The 24,696-nt window shown below is 51.8% G+C and overlaps 1 protein-coding gene across 1 annotated transcript in view; it reads right to left on the bottom strand.

The window, feature by feature from the left end:
- Positions 1–24,696, bottom strand: part of MAP7D3 (MAP7 domain containing 3) — a 948,456-nt gene that overhangs the window by 625,845 nt on the left and 297,915 nt on the right. The window contains 1 exon segment of the mRNA XM_029607816.1: positions 9,267–9,381. Within this exon segment, the coding sequence (XP_029463676.1) occupies positions 9,267–9,381 (115 nt within the window).

Genomic DNA, 24,696 nt, shown 5'->3' with positions numbered 1-24,696 from the left:
TGTTTCTATAATTGAGATGGAGAAGGTACAGAGAAGGGCTACCAAAATGATAAGGGGAATGGAACAGCTCCCCTATGAGGAAAGACTAAAGAGGTTAGGACTTTTCAGCTTGGAAAAGAGACGGCTGAGGGGGGATATGATAGAGGTGTTTAAAATCATGAGAGGTCTAGAATGGGTAGATGGGAATTGGTTATTTACTCTTTCAGATAATAGAAAGACTAGGGGGCACTCCATGAAGTTAGCATGTGGCACATTTAAAACTAATCGGAGAAAGTTCTTTTTCACTCAACGTACAATTAAACTCTGGAATTTGTTGCCAGAGGATGTGGTTAGTGCAGTTAGTATAGCTGTGTTTAAAAAAGGATTGGATAAGTTCTTACAGGAGAAGTCCATATCCTGCTATTAATTAAGTTGACTTAGAAAATAACCACTGCTATTACTAGCAACGGTAACATGGAATAGACTTAGTTTTTGGGTACTTGCCAGGTTCTTATGGCCTGGACTGGACACTGTTGGAAACAGGATGCTGGGCTTGATGGACCCTTGGTCTGATCCAGTATTCATTGTTCTTATATTCTTATGAGCACACCGCATATTTGCCACATTCCAGGGCCCTGCTGGACAACTGCCAAAACAGTGTTCTGCTGTTGCTGGGGCAGGCGCTCTGATAATTTCTGGACCTGCTTCCAGAGATTCCAAATGTATTGCATCATGTACAGCTGGTAGGAAGTAATACGGGTGATCAACATGGCACCTTGAAATACCTTCCCACCAAGCGCATCCAATGCTCTGTGCTCCCGACCACAGGGGTGGATGCATGGGTGTGGGAACTCTTGGCCTTTTTGAGGGCAGCCTCTACCACGACTGACTGATGTGGGAGCTGATGCCTCTCAAACCCCAAGGCCCGCAGTACCAAATAAAGAGAATCAGCCTTTTGATTCACCAGAAGCATGGAAATGGGATAAGAAGAACATAAGAACATGCCATACTGGGTCAGACCAAGGGTCCATCAAGCCCAGCATCCTGTTTCCAACAGTGGCCAATCCAGGCCATAAGAACCTGGCAAGTACCCAAAAACTAAATCTATTCCATGACTACAGCTGCACATTCTCAGTACGGCATGTTGAAAGCTCTAAAGTCTTTGAGATCAAAGCTCTATGTCGAGCTCCATCCGATGTGTGAGGACTACCACCCTGCCTGTCCTATGAAAACTTGCTGGTGCAGCGGTTACTACCTTAACCAATAAGCCTTGATATGTTTGATGCAATTTCAACATTGTACTCTGCTTCAATGGCAGGGGAAAAGGGGAATTGGATTTAGATGGTAACTGAGGGCCCCAACCTTTACGGTCTGCGGAACTGATGAGATAGCAGTAACCAGCACAGAGCAGCAGTTACTACCCTTAACAGACGGCATGGGATTACTACCCTTAACCAATATGTCTTGATGCTTTTGATGCCACTGCAACATTGCTCTCTACTTCAAAGAAGGGGGGTAGGGGTTGAAAGGAAAGATAAATTTGGATTCAGAAACAGCCAACATGAGCAATGACTTTTTTACAGTCTGGGTACTGATGCTCAGACACTAAGGAAAAAACACAGGGCTGCTTCTACAGCCAAGTCCATAAGCAAAGCATGTCAAGCAAAACTGACTGTTGCATGGGGGTAACTGCACGGTGCAGCAGATATACCATGGGAAGCTTGCTGGGCAGGTTGGATGGACCATTGGTCCTTTCCTGCTGTCATTTCTAAGTTTCTATTAAGTTTCAAAAGTTACCCCGTACCCCTCAACTCTACCAAGTCCCCTCCGGGACTGATAATCTCCAAACTGGACAAGTTAAACTGGGGAAAAGCCCAGCAGCTTGGCATTCAGAATGTTCCAATTGCAAATAAAAGGCTGCTAATGGAGGAACTGCCAAAAATTACTCCACCAGGCAAGAAAGATTCAAGCTGACAGATAAAATCCTGTTGCATCATAACAGTACATCCAGCCATAGCTGGAGACAGAGAATACTGGCTTTGCTGGGCTGCAACATCCTAATACCAGTGATGGTATCACCAAAAAGCTGTTTCCTCTGCATTCATCTGCTGGTTTGAGGAATAAATCCACACATCTGGATTGGTGTAGCAGGATGAAAAGGAAAGATTTTTAGAAGAGGGATACAGGTTGTAGTGAGTCAGTGTCAGATTTAAGTAAAGAAAAAGAAGAGATGCAAGAAAGTGGAAGAAAAAGGTGATGAAAACTAATGCGAGAAAGCTAAATTAGAAAAGAAAAAGCAAATGATTCAGATAAAAAAGTAAATAAATATTTTATTTTAAAGAAACATTTTCAATGTTTTTGTACATATGCCACATAATCCAAAAATCTGTGCCATATTTTATAGCTCTTGCCATAGAACCCTCGTGAACTGCTACAAAAAGCAGGGGCTATGGATATAAAAGGAAAATTAGTTCTTACCTGTTAATTTTCGTTCCTGTAGTACCACGGATCAGTCCAGACAGTGGGTTGAGCCTCCTTTCCAGCAGGTGGAGACAGACTAAAACTTGAAGGATGCCCTATATCAGGACAGAGCCTATTCTCTACCCCTTCAGTATAACGTATGTCAAAGCATAAAACAACAAACCCAAGAATAGGATCAAGCAAGTAACTGTAAAGCTCTTGCTCAGTAATCTTGCACAAAGAAATATATGAAAATCTGCAGACCTGCAAGAAAACAAGCTTCGAGAGGACAGAAGACAGACAGGGAAGGGCATCTGGACTGATCCGTGGTACTACAGAAACGAAAATTAACAGGTAAGAACTAATTTTTCCTTTTCCTGTTTACGTACCTGGATCAGTCCAGACAGTGGGATGTACCAAAGCTTCCCTAAACCGGTTGGGACTGAGACAGTCCCGCTCGAAGCACTTGCCGCCCAAAGGAACCAACACCGGAGCGTGTACATTCCAGACGGTTAGTGCCGAGCAAAAGTGTGCAGAGACGTCCAAGTGGCGGCCCTGCAAATCTCCTGCGGGGAGACAGATTGACTCTCCGCCCAAGAAGTAGCCTGAAACGCAGAGAATGGGCCTTCAGACCCTCAGGAAGCGGACAACCTTGACAAAGATACGCCGAGGAAATGGCTTCCTTCAACCACGCGCAATCGTGGTCTTAGAAGCTGTTTACCCGCGGTTGGGACCACTCCAAAGGACGAAGAGATGGTCCGATACCCGGAAGTCAATGGTGACCTGGAGATAGCGAAGCAAGACTCGTTTTACATCTAGCCGACGGAGGTCGCCACCCGCCGTACCCACAATCTCCTCCGGAGAGAATGCTGGGAGTTCGACCGACTGGTTGACATGAAAAGCGGAGACAACCTTAGGCAAGAAGGAGGAACCGTCCTGAAAGAAACCCCGGAATCCGAGAAACGCAAGAAGGGCTCCCGACAGGACAGCGCCTGAAGCTCGGAAATACGGCGAGCAGAGGAAATAGAGGCCAGAAAGACAGTCTTTAAAGTAAGATCCTTGAGCGTAGCGTGGCGAAGAGGCTCGAAGGGAGCCGCACAGAGAGCACAAAGGACAAGGTTGAGACTCCACGACAGACACATGGCCCGAGAGGGGGGGCGGAGGTGCCTAACGCCCCTCAGGAAACTAATCACATCAGGGTGAGCTGCTAAGGCATGACCGTCCACCCGACCCAGGAGAGAGCCGAGTGCAGAGACTTGAACGCGTAGAGAACTGAAGGAGAGGCCCTTAGAGAGACCCTTCTGAAGAAAAGAAAGAATCAAAGGAATCGAGGCGGAGCGCGCAGGGACACCCGCCTCCATCACGCGGACTCAAAAACTTTGCAGATGTGCACATAGGCCAGAGAAGTCGACTGCTTCCGGGCTCGCAGCAGGGTGGAGATGACCTCCTCCCTATAACCTTTGCACCTCAGGCGACGCCGTTCAAAAGCCAGGCCGCAAGACAGAAGCGATCGGCCTGGTCGAAATATACAGGCCCCTGCCGGAGGAGATGAGGAAGATGACAGAGGCGCAGGGGCCCGTCCACCGCTAGATTGATGAGATCCGCGAACCACGGCCTTCGCGGCCACTCGGGAGCGACGAGAATCACCGGTCCCTGGTGGAGCTCGATTCTCCTGAGAACTTTCCCCACCAGTGGCCACGGGGGAAACACGTACAGAAGGACGTCCGCTGGCCAAGGTAGAGCCAGAGCATCCACGCCCTCTGCGCCGTGCTCCCTCCAGCAGCTGAAGAACCGATTGGCCTTGGCATTGTGCAGAGTCGCCATGAGGTCGAGGTAAGGAGGACCCCACCTGTCCACTATCAGAGCCATGGCCGCGTCCGAGAGCTCCCACTCTCCCGGATCGAACGACTGCCGGCTGAGGAAGTCGGCTTGAACATTGTCTTTTCCGGCGATGTGAGAAGCCGCAAGGCACTGTAGGTGACGCTCCGCCCAAGCGAGGAGACGATAGTGACCACGGACGCCAGCCTGTTGGGCTGGGGTGCGGTCTGCCTTTCTCAGTCCACCCAGGGACTGGTCGCAAACTCAGTCGCGCTGGCACATCAATCGACTGGAAACTTTGGCGGTCCGCCTGGCTCTTCAGGAGTTCCTTCCCCTGATCCGCAGCAAGGCAGTATGAGTCCTGTCCAATAACTCCACCACAGTCGCCTACATCAATCGCCAAAGGCTACGGGACTGCGAGTGCCCCCTTGGCGATTGATGTAGGCGACTGTGGTGGAGTTATTGGACAGGACTCATACTGCCTTGCTGCGGATCAGGGAAAGGAACTCCTGAAGAGCCAGGCGGACCGCCAAAGTTTCCAGTCGATTGATGTGCCAGCGCGACTGAGTCTGCGACCAGTCCCTGGGTGGACTGAGAAAGGCAGACCGCACCCCAGCCCAACAGGCTGGCGTCCGTGGTCACTATCGTCCACTGTGGAGCTTGAAGAGGCATCCCTTGCAGAAGATGAGGAAGAGACAGCCACCACTGTAATTCGTCGGCAGTAGAATTCAAGAACGGAAGGACTACGTGGAACTGCTCCGACACTGGCTGCCAACGGAACAGCAAAGCTTTCTGTAACAGACGCATATGAGCAAAAGCCCAGGGGACAAGGTCGATGGTAGAAGCCATGGATCACAGGACTTGGAGATAATCCCAGGCTGTCGGGGAAGGTAAGGCAATCAAAGTCTGGACCTGATCGATCAGCTTGAGGGCTCGCGCCCGAGGTAAGAAAACCTTGCCTACTCGGGTGTCGAAGTGGGCTCCCAGAAATTCCAACTCCTGGGAGGGCTGAAGCTTGCTCTTGGAAAAGTTCACTATCCACCCGAGAGAGGCAAGGAGCTCCAGATAGGGATGGACGAGAATCCCCTCTGGCACAAGAACGCCGCTACTACTACCATGACCTTCGTGAAGGTGCGAGGAGCGGTTGCGAGGCCGAAGGGGAGAGCTCGAAACTGGAAGTCCTGGTTGAGAATGTGGAATCAGAGACACTTCTCATAGTCGCGGTGAATGGGAATATGAAAATAAGCTTCTGCGAGATCGAGGGAAGCAAGGAACTTTCCGGGGCAGACCGCCGCAATGACCGCCCACAGGGTTTCCATGCGGAAGTGGGGGATCTTGAGAGCCCGACTGAACCTCTTGAGGTCCAATATTGGGCGGAAGGACCCGTCCTTTTTGGGCACGGTGAAGTAAATAGAATACTGGCCGGCGCCAATTTCCCTTTCCGGGACTGGGACCACCGCTCCCAGATCCAGAAGCTTGGAGAGAGTCTGGACCACCGCGTCCCTCTTGGCCCAGCCGCAAGGCGAGAAAAGAAAGAGATCTGGAAGTTCCCTGACTAGGTCGAAAGCGTACCCGTCTCTGATAATGTCGAGGATCCACTGATCCGACATGATCTTGACCCATTCCTCGAAGAACAGGGAGAGGCGTCCACCGAGGTAAGGAACCGAGGAATGGGTCGGCTGAACTTCATTGCGTGGCAGGTTTAGCGGTGGCACGCATGGGCTGGCCCTCGCGAAAGGGCCATCTGCCACGAAAGGACTGCGACCAGGACTGCGCACGAGAAGACCCCTCGCAGAACCGCCCCGCCCCCGAGAAGGGAAGCGACGCTGGCCCCTGAAGCGAGAGCGAGAGGCCGCGAAGGATCGGGAAGACTTAGGGCGGTCCTCTGGGAGCTTATGGACCTTGTTGTCAGCCAAGGAGTCCATAAGCTTCTCGAGATCCTCGCCAAAGAGCATCTTACCTTTGAAGGGCAGCGTGCTCAGCCGGGTCTTCGAGGACTGATCAGCCGACCAGTGGCGTAGCCAAAGGAGCCTCCGGGCCGCCATTGCCGAAGCCATCGCCTTCGCCTGGATACGGACCAGATCGTAGAGGGCGTCCGATACGTAAACGGTTACTGCCTCCAGACGTTCGGCTTGTTCTGCCTCAACTGGCAGAAGCTCCCGGGTGCAGAGTAACTGTTGGACCCCCTGGAGGCCCACTCGCATCATGAGACTGCTACAGCAAGACGCTCGGACCCCAAGGGCCAGAACATCGAAGATGCGCTTCAGGTGAGTCTCCAGCTTACGATCTTGTGAATCCTTCAAGGCCGTGAAACCTTCCACCGGAATCGTGGTGTGCTTGGCCACTGCAGAAACATAAGAATCCACCGATGGATATCGCAACAGCTCCAAGCCCTCCTCCGGGAGGGGATAGAGCTTATCCATCGCACGCCCCACCTGAAGCGCACCCTCAGGAGCCTCCCATTCCCGCAGGATAAGGAGCTTAAGCATGGGGTGGAAGGGAAAGGCCGAGGCCGGAGCCCGGAGCCCTCCCAGAACCGGGTTCATATCCTTAGGGAGCGAGGCCATGAGATTATCCACGGAGGGACTCTCCAGACCCAGCTCCTGCAAAACAAAAGGGAGGAGGGGCTCTAATTCCTCCTTACGAAAAAGACTGAGGGCTCTAGGGTCATCCCCCTCTGGGGGGGGGGCATCCGCCGAATCCGAGGAAGCAGCGGGGTCCGAGGACACGGGAGACACCCGGGGGGCACCCCCGGGACCACCCGCACCCGAACTGGTCCCTGGGGCTCCGCGGCCGGTCCAGTGGTCAACGGCGCTGAGCGAGGGATTTTTGGCGGGGGGGCTTTCGTCCAGCTCATGCAGGCTAGCTAGATAAGATTTGTGCATGAGGAGAACAAAATCCGCTGAAAAAGGGACCCTGGATTTGGCAGGCGGGGGGGCGAGGGAAGGTCAAGACCCCCCTCCTGGGCACCCGCGGGAGCCAAATCGGGGGTTAAATCAAAAAAAATCTGGCCCCCCAACCCCAGGGAGCACTGAAATCGGCCCCTATGAAAAATCCAAGATGGTGGCCGTTCCTGGGCTCTGCCGACCCGGGAAAGGCCTAGCCATGCCGGGAGGAGTGGAGCCCCGGGCTAAATATGCTTGTCCTGCCGAGGTGGGACCTTCCCCACCCAGCAGGCAAGCAGTGCAGAGGCCCTGCCGCGAAAAACGCAAAGAGGGCAGCCCACAAGAAAGGCAGGCTGCCAGCTGGGACATAGCTAAGCCGCAGCTGAAGAAAAAAAGCTGGGAAAAAAAAGCTTGACAGCCTGCACAGCAGGAGAGAGCAGGTGGGAAACCTGCTGCCTTCTGCTTCTCTGGCTGCTGGTTCTAGCCCTACTATGACCAGAAAAAAATAAAAAAGCTGGTCAACTGCTGCAAATAAGTTAGAGGTAGGTGAGTACCTGCAACTTATTGAAAGTTTGAAACTTTTAAACTCCTTTTTTTTTTTACTGAGCGCAGCAGCGGGTTAAAAACCCTCTCGGCAGCCAGAGGGGGAACGAGGCCCAGAGAGCGTCGGTCCCCACACCTGGAAGCGTCCACGGGCTCAGGACTATGCAGGGAACCCCCTCCTGCAAAAGGGGCAAAGCCTCCCTGAGCCGGGCAAGAGCTGGGAGACGGACGTCTCCCACACAAAAACAGTAAAAGCACTAAAAAAAGGCAAAATTTCCTTCATAGATTTTTTTCTTTGTTTCTAAAACAAGCGGGAATCAAAAGAACTACTTGCTTGAGCCGAAAAAGAAAGAAGAAGAGGCTGACTAGCCTACAGCAGAGAACCGAAGGGGAGATGCTGCACCTGCTGGAGACAGACGAATACTTAAGGGTAGAGGATAGGCTCTGTCCTGATATAGGGCATCCTTCAAGTTTTAGTCTGTCTCCAACTGCTGGAAAGGAGGCTCAACCCACTGTCTGGACTGATCCGGGTACGTACAGGAACAATGTTATCTGTAAGGTGAGAGCATGAACAACTGCATAGCATTCTTCCAGTAGCCACATATGCTGCACATACAATTGTGCACACAACCTGACAGGAGGAGTGATGGAGTTCATGCAATAACTGCTGATTGCTCTGGCTTGTATGTACCAGCATTACGAGCAACTTCAAAACTCTCAGCCTTGCACTTCCTGCCTTCTGATATTGTGAGGCACATAATCTGCAGGCAGTAAGTGCCTCACTGTGAGTTTTGAAGTTGCTTGTGGTGTCAGCACAGAAAAGACAGAGGTTGATTATTTTGGCTACATGCACTCAGCTGGAAAGCAGATGCTGGGATGGGGGAAGGCAGATGCTAGGATGAGGCCAAGTAGCAGGGTGGAACAGATGCTAGGGAAGAGGCAGAGTGCAAATGGTGAGGAAAAAGGGGGAGAGGCAGGGGGAAAGACAAGAGGATGAACGCTGGAGAAAGAGTGGTAAGATGTGGAGATGCTGGTGAAAAGCAAGGGGGATGAATGCAGGGGAGAAAAAAATGAAGGTTTGGTGGAGGCAAGGGTTGAAAGTGGGAAATGAGGCATTATATGGATAAGGGATGGGAGACAAAACAGGAATGGAAGGGTAAGAAAGAGAAAATGAAGAAGAGGAATAAGAAAAGAATGGAGTAAAGCTAAGGAAGTGTAAGAAGAGAAGCGATACCAATGAAGGGCAGAGATGGAAGCTGAGACGACAGAAGGGGAGAATAAGGGAGAATGAAAGTGGCAGTACCACAACAGAAATAGCTCATGGAGTTGGAGGAGGGAGGAATAAAGATGGGGGACTCCCCCCACTTTCAAAAGTTATGTGTACACCACAGAAAAAATGAAAGCGAACACTGGTTATAAAAGAAAACGATGGGTAGACTAGATGGTCTCCATGCTCATATTTTGCCATATTTTATGTTTCTCTACAAAATTAGTTTTCTTTCAAAACTGTTTACCAATAGAAACATTCCATTTACCCCAATATTTAGTTTTTAATACATTAAAAAATTTGCATTAACTTACTGATTTTGCTATCTGATTCTGAAGTCAGTGATCCTCCCCAAGACCATCTCTTCTGTCGTTGTTCTAATCGTTGGCTACGTTCTAAGGTACGCCGTAGTGCTGCTTCATACCGCTCCTATTAAGAAAATACTATCTCAGTTAAATTAAAAATACTATAGAAAAGACATTTAACAGAAAGCACAGTTGCTTACCTGTAACAGGTTTTCTGCTAGGAAAGCAGGATGTTAGTCCTCAACATGTGGGAGACATCATCAGATGGAGCCCGGGACGGAAAACTTCTGTCAAAGTTTCAAGAAGCTTTGACCTGCACACTGAGCATGCCCAGCATACCACTATCCACACGAGGACCCCCTTCAGTCTTGTAACAGAGAAAAATACGAGCGAAAAAATTAACAAAAACGCAGAAGAACCCAACTCCGCGGGGAGGCGGGTGAGATTCGTGAGGACTAACATCCTGCTGTCCTAGGAGAACACCTGTTAGAAGTAAGCAATGTTGAGATTCGTGCAGTTAGTATAGGTTGGTTCGTGCAGTTAGTATAGCTGTGTTTAAAAAAGGATTGGATAAGTTCTTGGAGGAGAAGTCCATTACCTGCTATTAAGTTCACTTAGAGAATAGCCACTGCCATTAGCAATGGTTACATGGAATAGACTTAGTTTTTGGGTACTTGCCAGGTTCTTGTGGCCTGGATTGGCCACTGTTGGAAAAAGGATGCTGGGCTTGATGGACCCTTGGTCTGACCCAGTATGGCATTTTCTTATGTTCTTATGTTCTTACTTACCTGATAATCTCGTTTTCCTTAGTGTAGACAGATGGACTCAGAACAAATGGGTATAGTGTGCTCGTGCTAGCAGTTGGAGACGGATCTGACGTCAGCACGGGTACATATACCCCCACAGGAAGTGAAGCTCTTCAGTAATCTTCCTTGCAAAAGCTGTTATGGATATATGTGTACTGACGCTCAATGAAATAGTGAAAACAGGATTCCCCTGACCAATTAATAGTAGCTGGAGACCGCCAGCATTCCCCAACCGGAAGGCGTCGACACCTGGCAGAGTGGACGCACTCATGTAAGAAGTGATAAGGCTTACCTTGAATCGGTGAAACCAATGTATACAGGCAGCTGGGTGGGATGCTGAGTCCATCTGTCTACACTAAGGAAAACGAGATTATCAGGTAAGTAATCTCAACATTTCCTGTCGTGTAGCCAGATGGACTCAGAACAAATGGGATGTACAAAAGCTTTACTCCCGGACTGGGCGGGAGGCTGCCTGAGGACCGTGTAAAACTGCCCTTGCGAATGCTGTGTCCTCCCTGGCCTGGACATCCAGACGGTAGAACCTGGAGAAGGTGTGGAGGGAGGATCACGTCGCCGCTTTACATATTTCTGCAGGCGACAGCATCCTAGATTCCGCCCAAGATGCTGCTTGGGCTCTGATAGAATGAGCCTTGACTTGTAGAGGCGGTGACTTCCCGGCCTCCACGTAGGCCGCTCTGATGACTTCTTTAATCCAGCGGGCGATGGTGGGCCGAGAGGCCGCTTCTCCTTGTTTCTTCCCGCTGTGAAGGACGAACAGATGGTCAGTCTTTCGAACTGTTTCTGTCATTTCCAGATATCTGGGCAGCAATCTGCCAATGTCGAGATGGCGTAGCAAACGCCCTTCTGATTTCTTCAGGCCTGCCGTAGTTGGCAAGGATATGGTCTGGTTGAGGTGAAATCGTGAGACTACCTTAGGCAAGAAGGATGGAACTGTGCGAAGATGGATAGCCTCAGGAGTGAGTCTGAGAAAAGGATCCCGGCAAGACAGTGCCTGTAGCTCCGAGATGCGGCGTGCTGAACATACAGCCAGCAAGAACACCATCTTCAAAGTGAGAGAACGGAGAGACAGGCCCCGAAGGGGTCTGAAGATGGATCCCGTGAGGAAATCCAAAACTATGTTGAGGCTCCACAAAGGCACTGGCCACTTCAGTGGCGGACGAATGTGCTTGACTCCTTTCAGGAAGCGAGAAACATCTGGATGTGTGGCAATGGCCTTGCCATCCCTCCTGGGACCATAGTAAGACAGCGCAGCCACCTGAACCTTGATGGAGCTGAGGGAGAGACCCTTCTGAAGTCCATCCTGCAGGAAATCCAAACAATAGGGATAGTAGTCGCATGTGGATTGGTGCCATGAGTGTCGCACCAGGCTTCAAATACTCTCCAAATCCTGACGTAGTTGAGGGATGTGGAGAACTTGCGAGCTCGGAGGAGTGTATCTATCACTGGCTCCGAGTAACCTCTTTTCTTCAGTCTAGCCCTCTCAATGGCCAGACCGTAAGAGAGAATTGAGCTGGATCCTTGTGAAGGATGGGACCTTGATGTAGCAGGTCCCTGAGCGGAGGCAGGGGAAGGGGCTCCCCTGCCAGTAGTCTTCTCATGTCCGCGTACCAGGGTCTTCTTGGCCAGTCTGGTGCCACTAGAAGAACTAGGCCCCGGTACTTCTGAATCTTGAGACCGAGAACCTGCAGGTAATCCCAAGCTGTGGGTCGACTGGCTCCCATCAAGGACCGGAGACGCGTCTGAAGTTTTAATCTTCTCTTGGTGGTGAGACTGACTGTGTCTGCCTGGGTGTCGAACTGGACTCCCAGATATTCCAAAGATTGGGAAGGCTGTAGGCAACTCTTGCTGAGGTTGACTACCCATCCCAGGCTTTCCAGAAGGGTGATCACTCTGTTGGTTGCCCGAAGGCTCTCCTCTCGCGATTTCGCCCTGATCAGCCAATCGTCTAGGTAGGGATGGACAAGGATTCCTTCCCGTCTGAGCGCCGCTGCTACCACTACAATCACCTTGGTGAAGGTCCGCGGTGATGTGGCCAGCCCGAAGGGCAAAGCCCGAAACTGGAAGTGGCGTCCTAGCACCTTGAAGCGTAGGTAGCGCTGATGATCCTGATGAATCGGGATATGCAGGTAGGCTTCTGATAGATCTAAGGCCGTGAGGAATTCTCCTGGCTGTACTGCGTTCTTGACTGAGCGCAGAGTTTCCATGCGAAACCTCGGGACCCATAAGTATTGGTTGACGGACTTGAGGTCCAGGACGGGCCGAAAGGTACCCCCTTTCTTGGGTACCATGAAATAAATGGAATAATGCCCAGAATTCATTTCCCGTGCAGGTACCGGGACTATGGCTTTCAGGGACAGGAGCCTCGCCAGGGTAGCTTCCAATGCTGCCTTCTTGTGGATCGGACACGAGGATTCCACAAACCTGTCCGGAGGGAGATGATGGAAATCCAGAAAATAACCCTCTCGGATGATGGCGAGGACCCACTGGTCCGACGTAATCTCGACCCATCTGGGGTAGAAGAGGGTTAACCTGCCCCTATGGCCCCGTCCCCCAGATGGATCGGCTGAATCTCATTGGGAGGCGCGGCCGGGACCTGAACCCGAGCCGGCTCCTCTCTTCTGCTGCTGCTTGGGCCGAAAGGACTGGTTCCTGGCCTGAGGACGAGGTGCCTGGTAGCGACCCCTATAGGGATTGAAGCGTGGAGAACGTCTGCCTCTGGAGGGCCTTGGAAAGGTGCGCTGGTTCCTTTTGAACCTGTCTTCTGGCAGTCGAGGTATGGGAGAAGCACCCCATGTGCTGGCCAGTTTATCAAGGTCGCTGCCGAACAGGAAGGTCCCCTTAAAGGGCATTCTGGTGAGGCGTGTCTTTGAAGGAGCATCAGCAGACCAATTCTGTATCCATAGCTGCCTCCTGGCAGCCACAGAGGATGAGATCCCCTTAGCTGTTGCACGGACTAGGTCGGATGTGGCATCCATGAGGAACGAGAGAGAAGACTCCATGTCCGCTGCCTGAGCATTGTTCCTAACCTGTGACAAACAGGAGCGCGTCACCACTGTGCAGCAAGTTCCGATTCGCAACGACAGAGCTGCCACCTCAAATATCTGTTTCAGGATGGCGTCCAGTCGCCTGTCATGAGCCTCCCTGAGGCTCATGACAGGCGACTGGACGCCATCCCCTCAACTGGGATGGTAGTGCGCTTGACCACAGCGCTAACTAAGGCATCCACCTGAGGGCACGCCAGCAACTCCTTGATAGCCGGATCCAGGGGGTACATGCCTATCAGGCCCCGTCCCCCTTTGAATGAGGCCGTCGGTGCAGCCCATTCCAGATCTATCAGTTGCTGTGCAGCTTGCAAGAAGGGAAAATGGCGGGCTGAAGGACAAAGACCTTCCAGCAGAGGTGTAGGTGGCACCGCAGAGCTGGGCCCCGAAATATCCAACTCCGCCAGGCACTGAGATATTAGGTCGGAGAGATCTTCCTTGGGAAAGAACCGCCTCATAGTTCGATATGGCTCCATCCCCGAGGGAAGTTCCCCCTCCTCGGAGGGTTCTGAGTCGGTCTCCGAGACATCAGGACTGCTCGGAGGCGGTGCCCGATAAGAGCGCGAAGGTCCAGGGGCAGGGTCCGCTGGAGCAGCAGCAGGAGCAGCAGCCCCTGTAACAGCCGGGCCTGAACGGGAAGCTAATTGCATCTGTACAAAGGCATTGATCCCCTTAAAGAGATCCACCCATGAAATGGAGGTGGTCTCAAGTCGCCTAGGTACCAGGTCCCCCGGGATTCCCGGCTGTTCGAGACTGCCTGCGAGATCCGGGGTGGCCCCTGGAGAACTATCCACAAACCCTGGTTGAGACTGGTCCTGGCCCGAGGCTCCCACTGCCTCCTCGCATTGGGCACAAACGGAGTCTGGCTCCTCACTATGCGTGGCTCTGAGCTGGCATGCTGAGCAGAGGCCGTGAGCTTTCACGCCGGAATCAGGAGGCGCCACCGCCTGGGACACCGGGGCATTCGATTGGTCCATTGCGCTAAAATAAAATGCGGCAGCAATATGCGCTCAATACAATATGCGCACAACAAAATGTGCTCAACAATATGTGCTCAATGCTAAGCGTCAGCTATATACGCTTAACACAATATGCGCTCAATAATAAGCGTTCAGCAATATACGCTAAACAGAATATGCGCTCAATAATATGCGGTCAGCAATATACGCTAAACAGAATATGCGCTCAATAATATGCGGTCAGCAATATACGCTAAGCAGAATATGTGCTCAATAATATGCGGTCAGCAATATACGCTAAACAGAATATGCGCTCAATAACATGCAGTCAGCCGTATGCGCTCAATACAGGCGCCTATCATGGGCGCTCAATACCTGAACCGGGCCAACAAAATGGCGACCACCGCGGCGAGCCGCAGACAGGCAACGCCGCCGATCCTCGACTTCGGAGACCAAAAGCAAAAGTTGTGCGCCTTACCTGATCCTCGGCGCTTCCCGGCTAGAACCCGGACGGTCTCCGGCTGCGGGGGAGAGGGGAAGTACCGTCACCACCGCGGAGGAATGCACCCGCTGCCTCCTAGGTCCACGCTGGGACCGAGGCGCCTCTTAGCCCGCAGGCTTGGTCCTTGCCGCGATTCGGCCACCGGATCGATGCCTAAACCTCCGAGGGAGCACGGAACTCACCCCGGGAAGCTCAACTGGGGGAAAGACCAGTGGTATCACCGCAGGAGCGCGGGGGTTCGATGTTCCTGTAAAGATTTTCGTAATAGAAGTAGAAAAGAAGAAGTAGATTGGAAACACGCTCAGCGAGCGTGCAGGCTCTCCAAACTGCTTTGGAGACGGAAATTACTGAAGAGTTTCACTTCCTGTGGGGGTATATGTACCCGTGCTGACGTCAGATCCGTCTCCAACTGCTAGCACGAGCACACTATACCCATTTGTTCTGAATCCATCTGGCTACACGACAGGAAACTGCGCTTTCTCCAAGGACAAGCAGGATGGTAGTCCTCACATGTGAGTGAATACCAAACTCCAGGCTGTCTCTCCGAATAGGAGAGACCAGTAGATGCCGAACAAGATGCCAACGGGCACAACACAACTGCGGCTCTGCTGGTTGGCAGGAGACTGCCTGGTATCAACCAAGGGCACTAGGCTGGAAGAGTTGGGTTCAGGTGTGGAAAAGATTGCGCAGGACGGACTGACCAACTGCACTGTCCTGTCGTCCATCTTTGTCCAAGCAGTAGTGAGCCACGAATGTGTGAAGGGAACTCCATATTGCAGCCCGACAAATTTTGACGACGGGAACTGCTCGCAGGTGAGCCACAGACGTCATCATGGCCCGCACAGAGTGAGCTTTGATTTGGCCAGTCAGCTGAAGGCCTGCCTGCGCATAGCAGAAGGCGATACAATCTGCTAGTCAGTTGGATAAAGTCTGCTAACCCACACCATGCCCAGCCTATTGGGATCAAAGGACATAAAGAGCTGAGTGGACTGTTGATGTCTGGATGTGTGTTCTAAGTAGAAAGCCAAGACCCTCTTGAAGTCCAGAGTATGAAGAGCCCGTTCCCCTGGATGGGAATGAGGCCTGGGAAAAAAGGAGAGCAGAACAATGGACTGATTGATGTGGAAATCAGTCATTACCTTAGGCAGGAATTTAGGGTGCATATGCAAAACCACATGATCAGGTAAGAACCTCGTGTATGGTGGGTACATGACCAAGGCCTGAAGCTCACTGACTCTACGAGCCAAAGTAATTGCCACTAGGAAAATTACTTTCCAGCGGGCTGATACAGTAAAGTCTGCGGGAGAGCGGGCGAACGCCCGCTCTCCCGGTGCATGCACCGGCCACTCGCCGGTGCGCGCGATTCTGTATTTAAATTAGGTCCGGCGGTAGATCCGGGCAAAAGGAGGAGCTAGGGACACTAGCGCGTCCCTAGCGCCGCCTTTTTGACAGGAGCAACTGCTGTCAGCGTGTTTGACAGCCGATGCTCAATTTTGCCGGCGTTGGATCTCGAGCCCGCTGACAGCCACGGGCTCGGAAACCGGACGCCAGCAAAACTGAGCGTCCGGTTTTCGGACGACTTCAATTTTTTTTTTTTTTTTTTTTTACTCTTCAGGACCTCCGACCCGCCGGCGCACGCGATTCTGTATTTATATTAGGTCCGGCGGTAAATCCGGGCAAAAGGAGGCGCTAGGGACACTAGCGCATCCCTAGCGCCTCCTTTTTGACAGGAGTGGCTGCTGTCAGCGGGTTTGACAGCCGACGCTCAATTTTGCCGGCGTTGGTTCTCGAGCCTGGAAACCGGCAAAATTGAGCGTCCGTTTTCTGTCCGACTTCAATTTTTTTTACTTTTTTTACTCTTCGGGACCTCCGACTTAATATCGCTATGATATTAAATCGGAGGGTGCACAGAAAAGCAGTTTTTACTGCTTTTCTGTGCACTTTCTTGGTGCCGGAAGAAATTAGCGCCGACCCAAAGGTCGGCGCTAATTTCTGAAAGTAAAATGTGCGGCTTGGCTGCACATTTTACTTTCTGTATCCCGCGCACATACCTAATAGGGCCATCAACATGCATTTGCATGTTGAGGGCGCTTTTAGGTGCCGCGGGTTGAACGCATGTTTTCCTCCCCTTACTGAATAAGGGGTAAGGGAAAATGCGCGTCCAATAGCAGGCTAACAGTGCGCTCCGTCAGAGCGCACTGTACTGTATCGGACTGCAGGTAAGGGAATTCGGATAGCAGGAACACAATGGCTCGAAGGGAGGATGCATGAGCTGTGCCAAGATAACGTTAAGGTCCTGGGACGTAGAAGGGGGCCGAAGAGGGGCCTTCAACTGAAGTAAGCCCCTCATAAAATGACCCACCAAGGGCTGTACTGATATTGGGTGCCGGCGATGCCTTGATGGTACGCACCAACCGCACTGAGATGGATCCTGACTGAACTGGTTTGAAGCACAGACACTGAAAGGTGCCACAAGTAGTGCAACAGTTTGGGAAGGGGGCATATGAGTGGATCCAGTGCATGCCCCGTACACCAGATGGAGAAACGTCTCCATTTTGAACTGTAGGCCTTCCTGGTGGAAGGTTTCCTAGAGGCCACCAGAAACTGGGAGACACTGGCTGAAAGGTTCAGGGGATGGAGAACTATGCTCACAACATCCACGCCATGAGCTCTTGCGCCCGGAGGTTTGGGCGGCGCAGGGTGCCCTGGTTCTGAGTTATCAGACTGGGCGCAGTGCCCAGCTGAATAGGGTCCCTGATCGACAGATCCCAAAGAAGAGGGAACCAGACCTGTCGAGGCCAATAAGGCTCCATGAGGATCATGGTGCCCCCATCCTGCTGGAGCTTCAGCAGGGTCTTCAAGAGGAATGGGAAAGGAAGGTATGCATACAGCAGACCCCTCCTCCAGTGAAGGGAGAAGGTGTCGCAGGCCAGATGCCCGCCCCCCCCTGGCGACAGGGAGCAAAAGCTGCTCATCTTGTGGTTGTATGGAGAGGTGAAGAGATCCACATCTGGGGTAGCCCACTGACAGAAGATTCTGGTTGCCTCCCCCCAGATTGAGGGACCACTCGTGTGGCTGAAAGGAGCGGCTCAGCCAGTTCACTAGCACATTTTGCTTCCCAGGCAGGTATGTCGTCCGGAACGACAACCCCTGTGACAAAGCCCAGGACCACATCTGCACCGCCTCGCAACAGAGGAGTAATAACTCCATGCCTCCCTGTTTGTTGATATACCACATAGCTACTTGGTTGTCCATCCTGATCAGGACTTCTTTGTGGGATAACCAGTCCTTGAATGCCCATAGAGCGCAGTGAATCGCCCGAAGCTCCAGGAAGTTTATTTGGCAGTGGGCTTCGCAGGCGGTCCAGAGACCCTGTGTGCGGAGGCCATCCACATGGGCTCCCCAGCCCTGAGGAGATGCATCAGTTGTGAGTAGCACCTGAGGCAGTGCCGATTGGAAGGGAATTCCGTGCTGCAGGTTGGAGATGCTCTCCCACCAGGACTGGGACAACCTCAAAGGCTCCGTGAACAAAAGAGAAGTCTCAAGGTCCTGGGAGGCCTGTTGCCACTGCGCCCCGCGCATGCACAAGTGGGTGAGAGGGATAACATGACCCGAGGCAGTCATCTAGCCTAACAAGTGGAGCAGAAGATGGGCAGTCACATACTGGTTGCTGAGCACAAAGGTAGTCAGCGAGATGAGGGTAAGGTCCCGGTCGTGAGGCAAAAATGCTTTGGCCTGCACCATGTCCAGCCTGGCCCCTATAAAGTCTAGCTGAGGAGAAGTGCAGAGTTGCGACTTGGGGTAGTTGATCACGAACCCCAAGGATTTCAGCATCCACACTGTTAGAGCCACAGCACTCAGGACCCCTGGGCGGGAGTTGCTCTTGATCAACCAGTTGTTTAGATATGGGAAGACATGTACTGCACGACGTCGGAGGTACGCCGCCACCACCACTAGACATTTGGTGACGACATGAGGGGCCAAAGCCAGCCCGAAAAGCAACACCTTGCACTGATAGTGAACCTTCCCCAACATGAAACAAAGGTATTTCCTGTGGCTGGGGAAGTTCGCTATGTGAGCGTAAGCCTCCTAGAGATCGAGGGGGCAGAGCCAGTCTCCTCTGAGGAGAGGTATCAGCGTACTCAAGAGACCATCTTGAACTTTTCTTTTAAGAGAAGTGTATTCAATGCCTTGAGGCTGAGAATGGGGTGCAAGCCCCCGCTTCTCTTTGGTATAAGAAAATACCTCGATTAGAAACCTCAGCCCTGCTGAGGGTGAGGGACAGGCTCTACCGCCCCTGCTGCGAGAAGGGCAGAGTTCTGTCCAAAGTATTGCCTGCGTGGAAGAACCCCATGACAGACCTGGGGGACAGGTCTCTGGGAGCCATTTGAAGTTGAGTCAGTACCCCTGATGGACTGTAGCTAGTACCCATCGATCCGAGGTGATTTCCTCCCAGCGATGGGTGAAGCTGAGAAGCCTGCCCCCTACAGCGGGATCTGGCATCAGGAGTATACTCAGCTGACTTGTGCTCCCTTGCTGCCAGTCAAAACTCCGTAGCTGGGGCTTGCCAGGGCACTGGCTGAGGCCTGGGTGCTCGCTGCTGTTGAGAGTGGCCCCTAGAGTTAGTGTGAGGCATGCGAGCTCTGGAGGTTGGAGGATAATATTTCCTCTATCTGTAAAAGGGCTTCCTGGAACTAGGCCTAGAAGATTTCCTAGCAGATGAAGGGGCATCGGAGGCGCTACCAAAGAGCTGCTGAAGGGGTGTCATGGTGGTCCTTCAACTGGGCCACCGCATCCCGGAACTTATCCCCAAAGAGGTTGTCACCTGTGCAGGGGAAGTCAGCTAGCTTTTTCTGCACCTCTGGGCAGAGGTCAGACGCCATGAGCCAAGCCATTCTACTGGCACCAATGCCCACAGTAGCTACACAAGCCGCAGTTTCAAAGCCATCGTAGATGGACCGCACCTCATGTTTGCCAGCCTCCAAACTTGGCAGGACAATAGCCGAAAGCGCCTCCTGCTGCTGCTGCAGGGATTCTGCGAAATCCTGGACCCGCTTCCATAGGTTTCAATTGTACTGAGTCATATATAACTGGTAGGCAGCAATACAGTGGATGAGCATAGTGCCCTGGAAGACTCTGTGGCCCAAGGCATCGAGTTCCCTATGCTCACGCCCAGGAGGGGTCAAGATGTGGGCGGATTCCACAACCTCCCTCACAACTGGTGAGGGAGGTACTACTTCTCGAAGTCCACAAGTTGCTGCACCAAATAGGTAGTATCTGCCTTCCTATTGACAGGGAAGATGGAGATCGGGTGCTCCCATATCCGAAGAAGGAGGTCCTTGAAGATGTCATGGATGGGAACTGCCACAATCTCCTTAGGAATGTTGACAAACTGGAGTACGTCCAACATTTTATGTCGCACATCCTCCTCAGTAGTTGGAAGGGAATAGCCTCGGCCATGGCCCTGACAAAGCCCACGAAGGACAGATCCTCCAGAGGGCACCGATGCCATTCCTCAAGAAGAGTGGGTCATCCGAGTATTCGAAAGAAGACTCCATGGAATCGTCCCCCCAGTGGTCATAAGGCCCTTCCTCCTCACTAGGGCTAGCACGACGCGGGTGAGGCCTGTGGGGGATATCAGCCTTGGGCTCAGACAGCTTCGAAGGCCCCGAGGGACCACGGGAGGCCAGAGGGTCCTGGTAAAGGCTCAGGGAACTGAAGCCTCGGGAACATGGCATCAGTCATGTCTTCCTTTTCAGAAGACCCAAGATAGGAATCGCTCTGGAGGGGGGGCATCGGTGGCTGCCGGGGAACCGAAAGTCCCTTAGACACCAGTTGCATCGGTAGGGCACCTAAGAGGATGTCCAGATGCTCAAGCAGAGGTGCTAGGACAAACGGCGGGAGCTCTGGCACCAGCCTGGGGGTCGGTGGCATGAGCAGCTCAACGCTCTGAAGAGCTCTGAGCATTGTGGTCTGCACCCTGCAGTTCAACTCTTCCTGAAAGTTCAGGGATGCCAGGACTAAGGAAGGGGGTGAGAGGTCACCAGCTCTTCTTCGGTCCTCCGAGGTGGCATGGTGCCCGGCACCAATATCAGTGGGGGAACACCTAGGACTCCCGGGGGCGACTGAGGAAGGAGTCTCCGATGGCTGGGGTCATTTCGGTGACAGTGCGGCCGCCGCCGGCACACACTGGAACTGAAGCTGCGCACTGAAGGCTATCGGTGGCGATGGTTGTGGGATCTCCCACAGTGCTTGGCCCGGACTTTCCCCGGTGCCAAGGAAATGGAGCATCCAGACGTTCAGGACTCCAATGAGATCATGGAGGATCAGTCACCGTGCCCGCGATCCTTGGAAGAGGTAGAGAGAGGATAAGCAAAAGGAAGCGTATTGAGGGGCTCCCCTCGAGCCCTCAGCAACAATGACTCCAATGTGGGTGTGGATGGAGCCGACTTTGCGGAGCCAAAAATTTGCTATATCTTATCACCCACGGACATCATGTGAGGCCCGCAGGAGGAGGATACAAATTTCAAGTGGATCCGTGATGGACATGGTCTGAGGGCACCGACAAATGCCGAGCACCGACAAATGCCGGATGACACCATAAAAGCTACCTTACATGTGGTCAATGACCGACGGTCTCCGAAAGGCGAATTGCCGGGAATCGACCCAAAAAAGCGAAAAAACTGTGATTTTGACCTACCACGCGGAGGAGGCCCCAACCGCAAAGGGGGACCCAACAATGCAATCAGGAAAAAACACTGTACTTTTAGCAAAAAACAAGAAAAAGTGGAGCTCCACGAAATGCGAGGCAACTGCACCGCGAAAAAAAAGAGACTGAAGGGGAACCTTGCATGGATAGTGGCATGCTGGGCATGCTTAGTGTGCAGGTCAAAGCTTCCATCGGATGATGTCACCCACTTGTGAGGACTACCATCCTGCTTGCCCTAGGAGAAAATATAGTTTTGGACATACTGAACTCCTGGGGGAATTCTGCGCAAAAAAATGTAAAATTCTGCGTACACAAACTTAAAATTCTGCAAAATTCTGCAAACTTTATATTGGTCAAAATAACACAATTTACATGACAGTCTTTAAGTAAATACATTTTAAATTAATACAGAAAAAGCAGAGTTGCTTACCTGTAACAGGTGTTCTCACAGGACAGCAGGATGTTAGTCCTCACATATGGGTGACATCATCAGGATGGAGCCCAATCACAGAACACTTTTGACTGGCACCTACTGGGCATGCCCAGCAATACACTGGCCCTGCATCCAGCAGGGGTCCCCCTTCAGTCTCGTGTTATAGTAAAAGTACGTGCGAAAAATAAAATAAGAAAACGTAAACGAACCCAACTCCACGGGGTGGCGGGCGGGTTTAATGAGGACTAACATCCTGCTGTCCTGTGAGAACACCTGTTACAGGAAAGCAACTCTGCTTTCTCACAGGACAAGCAGGATAGTAGTCCTCACATTTGGGTGAGTACCGAGCTGAGGGTGCCAGAGCAAAGCACCAAATGCACCCAAAGACTTGCAACAGGCACAACAGGGGTGGAAATTTGGTTAGGAGGGCATCCTGAACCCTAAACGGTTCAGTGGAAGTATGTTGGGAAGTTAAACTGAAAACAAGTTGCGTAGAATAGACTGGCCAAAGATGGAATCCTGTGTACCAGCCTTATCTAAGCAATAATAGGCTGCGAAACTATGGAGAGAACTCCAGGTAGCAGCCTTACAAATATCAGCAAACGGGACAGAATTGAGGTGCGCTACTGATGTCACCTTGGCCCAGACTGAGTGTGCGTTTACACGTTCTTGTAGCGGAATCCCTGCTTGCTGGTAGCAAAAAGAAATGCATTCCGCCAACCAGGAGGAGAGGGTCTGCTTTCCCACAGGATTTCCCAATTTGATGGTATCAAAAGAAACAAACAATTGAGTGGATTTCCTGTGGGCCGACGTGTGGTCCAGATAGAAGGCTAGAGCACGTTTGCAGTCCAAGGAATGCAGAGCCTGTTCTCCTGGGTTTGAATGGGACCTGGGAAAAAAGGTAGGTAGGATACTAGATTGGTTAATATGAAATTCTGACACTACCTTCGGCAAGAATTTAGGGTGAGAACATAGAAGCAGAGACTATACGCTGCACACTGGTGTGAAAGTTGTCTTATGCATTGCTGACAATCAATGATTGTATATTGGATGAAATTACACTAATGAGTTTCACTTACGACTGTGAAGTGTTCAAGCCCCTGAGGCAGTGGCTTTTGAGCCGTGAAACTTGGCCTGAGTCGGGCAATTTATGAACACGTCTCTGTCTAATAAACACTGAAAAAGGTCCAGGCATCTATCTTTGTGTTTTTCCAGAGGAAGATTTTAGCCTAACTCTGACAGGTGCCAGAGGTAGTCCAGGAACCTCGCAGTGAAGGGGTCTATGGACATGGAAGTTCACCAGACCGTAAATCTCTTCCACTTAGAGTGATAAGACCTTCTCGTTGAAGGCTTTCGAGAAGCCACATTGTCTTGGGATACAGACTCTGAAAGGTTAAAAGGTTGGAGTATTAACCTTTCAACATCCAGGTCGTCAGAGAAAGAGCTTGGAGGTTGGGGTGACGCAGATACCCTTTATTCTGAGTGATTAGAAGGGGATCCTTCCCTAGAGGAATGTGTCGTCGTAGTGATAGGTCCTGGAGGATTGGAAACCAAACCTGGCATGGCCAGTGGGGAGCTATCAGAATCATTAATCCCTTGTCCTGCCGGCGAGGGTCTTTGAAATGAGAGGAAGTGGAAGGTACGCATAAAGGAGACCGCTGGCCCAAGAGAGGGCGAAGGCATCTCTTGGTTGCGAGTGGTGACTGCGAATGAGAGAGCAGAAGTTGTCTACTTTGCGGTTGTGGACCGACGCAAAGAGGTCTATTCGAGGGTAACCCCAACGTTGGAATATCGTGTCCGATACTGTGGGGTTGAGAGATCACTCGTGCGGATGGAAAGTGCAACTCAGCTTGTCCGCCAACACATTGCCCACTCCCGGCAAGTAGGTTGCTTTGAGAAACATTGAGCGGGAAAGGGCCCATGCCCATATCTGTGCAGCTTCCTGACACAGGAGGTAGGAGCCCGTTGCCCCGTGTTTGCTGATGTACCACGTCGCAACCTGATTGTCGGTTTGAATCAGGATGGCTTTGTTTGAAAGGCCTTGAGGGCATACCTGATCACCCGTAGCTCCAGGAAATTTATCTGGTGTTTGGCTTCCTCTGGAGAGCAGGTTCTCTGAGTCTGCAGGTCGCCTACATGTGCACCCCACCCGAGGTTGGATGCGTCTGTTAAGGTAATTTGAGGTTCTGGAGCCTGAAATGGAAGGCCTTGAATGAGATTGGAGTGGTGCATCCACCTGGCTAGTGACAGACGGAGCTGTTTGGTAACCTGGATAATGTTGGACATTGTCTGACAAGCTTGAATCCACTGGCATTTTAAGGTCCATTGCATTACTCTCATGGCTAGGCGAGCCATCAGAGTGACATGCACCGAGGACGCCATGTGACCCAACAGTATGAGGAAGTGACGAGCAGTTGAAGATACTCGAGTCTGTAGTTGATGCGCCAGAGATGTTATGGTGAAAGCACGATCCTGGGGAAGGAAGGCTTTCGACTGTATAGTGTTTAGGTCGGCCCCTAAAAAGAATAGGGTTTGGGATGGAACTATCTTGGATTTGGGATAGTTGATTAGAAACCCTAAGGAGATCAGGGTGTTGATAGTGAGACGCAGGGAGGTTAATGCGCCCTGCTGAGTTGGAGCCCTTATCAACCAATTGTCGAGATAAGGGTAGACATTTACTCCCTAATTCCTGAGGAAGGCTGCAACCACCACCAGGCACTTGGTGAATACTCTTGTTGCGGAAGCCAGGCTGTATGGTAGTGCACAGTACTGGAAATGACGAGGGCCGACCAGGAATCGCAGGTACTTGCGATGAGATGTAGTAATTGAGATGTGTGTGTGTGTGTGGAAGCGTCTTGGAGATCTAGAGAGCATAGCCAATCTCCTCTTTATAGAAGAGGTAGTAGAGAGCCCAAGTTTACCATTTTGAATTTTTCTCTGTGCAAAAATTTGTTTAGAGCGCAGAGGT

This window comes from Rhinatrema bivittatum, chromosome 6, assembly GCF_901001135.1.
Source record: "Rhinatrema bivittatum chromosome 6, aRhiBiv1.1, whole genome shotgun sequence".
Classification (NCBI taxonomy): Eukaryota; Metazoa; Chordata; class Amphibia; order Gymnophiona; family Rhinatrematidae; genus Rhinatrema; species Rhinatrema bivittatum.
The sequence above is the reverse complement of the archived record's forward strand: the minus strand, read 5'-3'. Positions and strand labels throughout refer to the sequence as shown.